This window comes from Castanea sativa, chromosome 1, assembly GCF_040712315.1.
Source record: "Castanea sativa cultivar Marrone di Chiusa Pesio chromosome 1, ASM4071231v1".
NCBI classification, from domain to species: domain Eukaryota; kingdom Viridiplantae; phylum Streptophyta; class Magnoliopsida; order Fagales; family Fagaceae; genus Castanea; species Castanea sativa.
The window spans coordinates 70,251,181-70,256,280 of NC_134013.1; the positions used below are offsets into that span (position 1 = coordinate 70,251,181).

The window sequence follows — 5,100 nt, forward strand, 5'->3', positions numbered from 1 at the left end:
ATAGTCATAAAACAATTATATCAAAATTTACGCTCCGTTTTTTTCAATGTAAAATATTTTCAAGAAAATATTTTCTCATTTTACGGTGTTTATTTTGCAGTAAAATATTTAGTCAAAAGTAAAATATTTTCACATTTTACAATATTTGTTTGCAGTGTTTCTTTTGCAGTAAATTATTTAGTCAATGATTAACATGGGAAGTAACATAGAATCCTGAAAGCAATAGAGTTATTGGCTTACCATTGAATCTATTAAAAGAATAAAATGAAGAAACGTAATAGGACATGAAATTCATGAAATGGATCCATTCCAAATGGAGAGATTCTAAAACTAAACATTTCCACATGTATGTGGGCATGCCAGAGCTCCGCTCATTGAAACTGAAAGGAGTTTTGCAGATATGGGACATTATGTGCTAAAAGTGATGCTGCTTTTGGTAGAAATATGGTGAACTCATCAAGCAAATCCAGATGAGCATCAAGAAGAACAGTGGCAACCTAAAAATTATAAACAAAAACCACTAAGAAAACTAAAAATACTGAAAATGACATTAACAAGAAACTTTCCAATAAAATAAGAGCAGTGAATAAACAGAACCATGACATATATTTGTCCTTGTGCTCCTTCTGGTTCATTTTTTAAAATGTCTACGAATGCTTTATAATGTCTATCATTTTGATGACAGTGTTTCTGTAGGAACAAAATTCATCATTAAACTGCAAGAAACCAGCATTTAATGTTGAAATTCAACAGAGCAAAACAGTATATTCACCTTTATCTTGTTCACAATTCACAAACCAACATGCTCTGCTGAAAGATATGCAGCTTCCAGAAGAAATCTTCTGAACTCATCAAGCAAATCTGGATGACCATTAAAAAGAGAGGAAATCTGAAATTGTAAAACAAAAACTTTTAAGAATACTGAAAATTACATTAACAAGAAAACTTTCAAAAAAAAAAAAAAGAGCAACAAAACAAACAGAACCATAGCATATATTTACCTCATTGTAGACCTCTACTATGTCCTTGTGCTCATTCCAGTACTTATTCCAAATTTCTAAGAATGACTTATAAACATGTTCATCATTTTGAAAGCGTATCTGTAGGGACAAAGGTCATCATTAAACTGCAAGGAAAAAACATTTGCAGTTGAAATTCAACAGAGTGAAACAATGTTTTCACCTTTATCTTGTTCATAAAGCTGATAGCTTCCTGACATTCAACTGTCTTCTCTTGTGGAAGGGCCTCATCATTGTCAAGGGCCATTTCATACCCCTTTGGCAAGAAGATGTCAAACCCAGAAATCAAGTTGTTATGCCCTTTAAATAATTCCTTCACTCTGATTATGACACCAACAGTGCCAACTCTGCAAGTAGAAACAATGGCACACAATCCATTAGGTTTTAGATGCAATGTTCCATTAATCCAAGGAAAAAAACTTCATAAATGAGTGTACCTTTGATCCTTAAAATCTTTCATGACCTTAAGGAACATTTCATATTTTTCTCTTTGCTCTTGAAACGTTTCCTTCACTTCCTCGAGATAGGTTAAGGCATCATATGTTGTTAGTTTCCTTGGAGTACCACCACCATCTACTGGGACTTGGGATTGCCCATAGCTTCAAATCCACAAATATATATTCAAAATATTAGTTCAACCACGATTCAACCCAGACCCTATAGCAAAGCTATTCCATAAATCATAACGTATTCAAACTATAAATGTGCTCTCAAAAGTTTGTAACTTTCTGCTGATAGAATGACACTCGGTCAATTTCAACAGCAAACTAATTCACAAAAGAAAACATTCTCATATTTCATTTGTCACAATCCACTTTAAAAATTCTCACAAGAAAACTTGCCTAAAAATAAAAATCCAATTACAAAAAGCAGAACTCATTACTAAACCAGTCAAGAGCATGATTCAGATTCAAACAATAGAACAAAAATATATCCCATATTTCTCTTCCCTCACAAAAAATCAGAAAATTTCATCATATAAAAAATCACCAAGCAAAAGCATTAGAGAGGTTTAAAAGAACAAAGGAATAACTGTAAAACAAGAAAAGAGAAAAGAGCACAGAGTACAGAGAAAGAAACTTACAAGACTCCAGGCGAAGAACCAGACGGCTGCTTCTTTGGTGGAGCAGCCTCATCATCCTCCAGGGTTATTTTTTTTGAAAATTTGTCCTCAAGGGTTATTCCATACCCCTTTTGCAAAAAGGTGTTAAACCCAGAAATCAAGTTATCATGCCCTTCAAATAAATCCTTCACTTTGGAAATGAAGCCAACAGTATCAGTTCTGCAAGATTAAACAAAGGCATAATCTGTTAGGTTTTAGATGCCATGTTCCATTGATCCAAGACAAAAGCTTCATACATGCGATTACTGTACCTTTGAGCCTTAAAATCATTCAAGACCTCAAGAAACTCTTCATATTTCTCTTTTTGGTCTTGAAACGTTTCCTCCACTTCCTTGAGATAGGTTTTGGCACCATTCATTGTTAGTTCCTGAGAGGTATCACCAAGACCAATCACTGGGACTTCGGATTGCCCATCTCTTCACATCAACAATATATATTAACATGTATATTAACATAACAACAATTCATCCCAGACTATATATTAACATGTATAATTATTCCATGAACACAACATATTCATACCATCAATGTGATCTCTATGACAGTACAAAAGTTTATAACTAGCTGACACCCAGGGTTCAAATTTCTCATCAGTGGCATGGTCTGCTCTCCTTTACTTGGAGAAAGAAGATTTGAATCCCTCCCCCAATTGTTGTAATCATCCAATTATCAACCAAAAAAAAAAAAAATCCCACAAAAGGAAAAATATTCCAAGCTTTCATTTGTCGCAATTCACTTAAAAAATTCTGACATGTAAACTTACTTCAAAATAAAATCCAATTACAACAGGCAGAACCCATTAAAAACCAGCCAAGAGCATGATTCAAATTCAAACAATAGTACAGAAATATAACCCATACAAATTCAGCAAATTCCATCATACAAAAAATCACCAAGCAAAATCATTAGACATGTTTAAAAAACAATTTTTAGCAAACCAAAAACAGAACTTTTTATTGAGAGAACCAAACAGAACTTAAGGAATCAAACAATTCTATTTCTACCCCCCCCCCCCCCCCCCAAAAAAAAAAAAAAGAAACAACAAAAGAGAAAAGCGTACAAAGAGAGAAACTTACGAGTCTCTTAATCTCTTTATTTCCGAACTAATCTCCAATCTCAAATCACTAACCAAAGAAATGTAAAATAAGAGACCCAGTAAGGATAAGAAAGAAAGAAAGAAAGAAACCAAAGAAAACCAGGTCTTGCAAATTGCAGAAAAGATAAGAGAGCCATTACAAATTATTTACGTAAGAGATGCAATAAACTATAGTGTAAGCACTGGAAAGTGATTTTGGGAGTGAAATCTTGTTGTTGGAAATAGGAACCAGAAGTTGAGAATTCATTTTCATTTTTTGTTAAATATTTCTAACCAAATCAAATCCAAAATTTAGAAACAAACAAAAATAAAAAGAAGAAGTAAAACTTACAGGTGGGGTGCCCGCCGATGCGGCGGAATAAGGCGTCAGCGGTGGAGGGTCTCTCTCTCTCTCTCTCTCTCTTGCTGTCTGTCCACACGGCTTCTTTTTTTTTTTTTCCCTCCCATTATGATGTTAACGTCTACTTATACACTTGGGTCTAAACCGGCTGACATTTGTCCACAACTTAATGGGTATGCATTTAATGTCTTTTTATTAAATGTGATAAATCAATCTTTAAATAATATTTTTTTTAAAGCAAAAATTAATATTTATATCATCAATTAAATATTTAAAGTTCAAATTTTTCTTGTCTAAATTTAGGCAAAAAAAAAAAAAAAGTTTACGGATTAAATAGTATATAACAATTGGTATGAAATCTTGCATGTATGAAGAATATAAAAAAACATGTAAACTAACATTTAAATTTTTTAATTATAAAGTTATGTTAATATTCTTTTTAATGAGAGTTGTAGCCATAGTTTTAAAAATTGAACTGGACTGACTAGTCAAACCGGTTGAACTGGGAATCAGGTACCAATCTAGTCTAGTAAAACCACTAAGAACTGGTCAAAAATAAGAAATAAGAAGGAATTAGGTGCAAAAATGGTTCATTGACTAGCTTGGTTCTAAAAACCATGGTTGTAGCTATTGATTACTAATAAGCATGGTTTTAAAAACTGGATCGAGGGCAAAATTGAATTTGCCTCGAGTTTCCAATTTATCTAGTTTTGATTAGTTTCAGTATTTTTTTAGACCAGACTAGTAGCCAGTTCCCAATTCAAGATTGGCCGGTCCAGTTCGGTTTTTAAAACCATGCTAACAAATTTGTAGCCAAATTATATCATTTATTTATTTTTATTTTTTTGGGTAAATTAAGCCCATTGGGCTTAAACTGGTCACTACTCACAATCCCTTTTTTTATGTGCTTAAGTAAGCAAAGAGAAGGATTACTCATGAGCAGGCGTGTTTGCGTTGGATCTATTAAGAGCATTCTCATTAAGGGTGTTATAAATGCTAAAATGCTATTTTTAGCATTTATAACCCCAAAAACCTACTCTATTAGTGCTCTCATTTTTAAGCTATTAGAGCATCAACATTGGGAATGCAAATGTCAAATGTTAGGAGAATTTGACATTTCAAGTCCTAAAGTGCTCAGCATCAGGGAATGCAAAATCCAAGTATTGCAAATTTTTTTTGCAATACTGCTATAGTGCAATTCTTCCTTTAGATAGAATTGCACTATAGCACAATTCTAAAGCTAAATATTAGTTTTTTATTCCATTAGTTCTCTCTCTCCTTAAGTCCTCTCTCCCTCACTCCCACTTTGTCTCTCCATCTCCCACTCCTTGCAAAGTCCCTCTTTCTCTTGGTCCTCACTCTTTCTCTCATCTCACATCTCTCTTTCTTGTTCAAGGCTTGCACTGGAGCTGGGTTGGGTTCGTGGTTTGATCTGGGCATGGTGGTGGGTTGGGGTCGGTTGATGGTGGGTTTGGATCGGCGTGGATCAGCGGGCTAGGTTTCCTGGAGATGGCTCCGATGG

General features: G+C 33.9%; 1 protein-coding gene across 1 annotated transcript; it reads right to left on the reverse strand.

Moving 5' to 3' along the window:
• Positions 1-214: 214 nt before the first annotated feature.
• On the reverse strand, positions 215-3,667 carry LOC142622362 (paired amphipathic helix protein Sin3-like 2). Its single transcript, XM_075795815.1, has 8 exons — positions 3,570-3,667; positions 2,394-2,509; positions 2,104-2,301; positions 1,457-1,618; positions 1,183-1,366; positions 1,002-1,100; positions 773-889; positions 215-690 (listed from the first exon to the last, which is right to left on the reverse strand). Exons 2-7 carry the CDS (start codon positions 2,498-2,500, stop codon positions 791-793), a joined length of 849 nt encoding a protein of 282 aa, XP_075651930.1. The 5' UTR covers positions 2,501-2,509; positions 3,570-3,667; the 3' UTR covers positions 215-690; positions 773-790.
• Between the last annotated feature and the right edge of the window lie 1,433 nt (positions 3,668-5,100).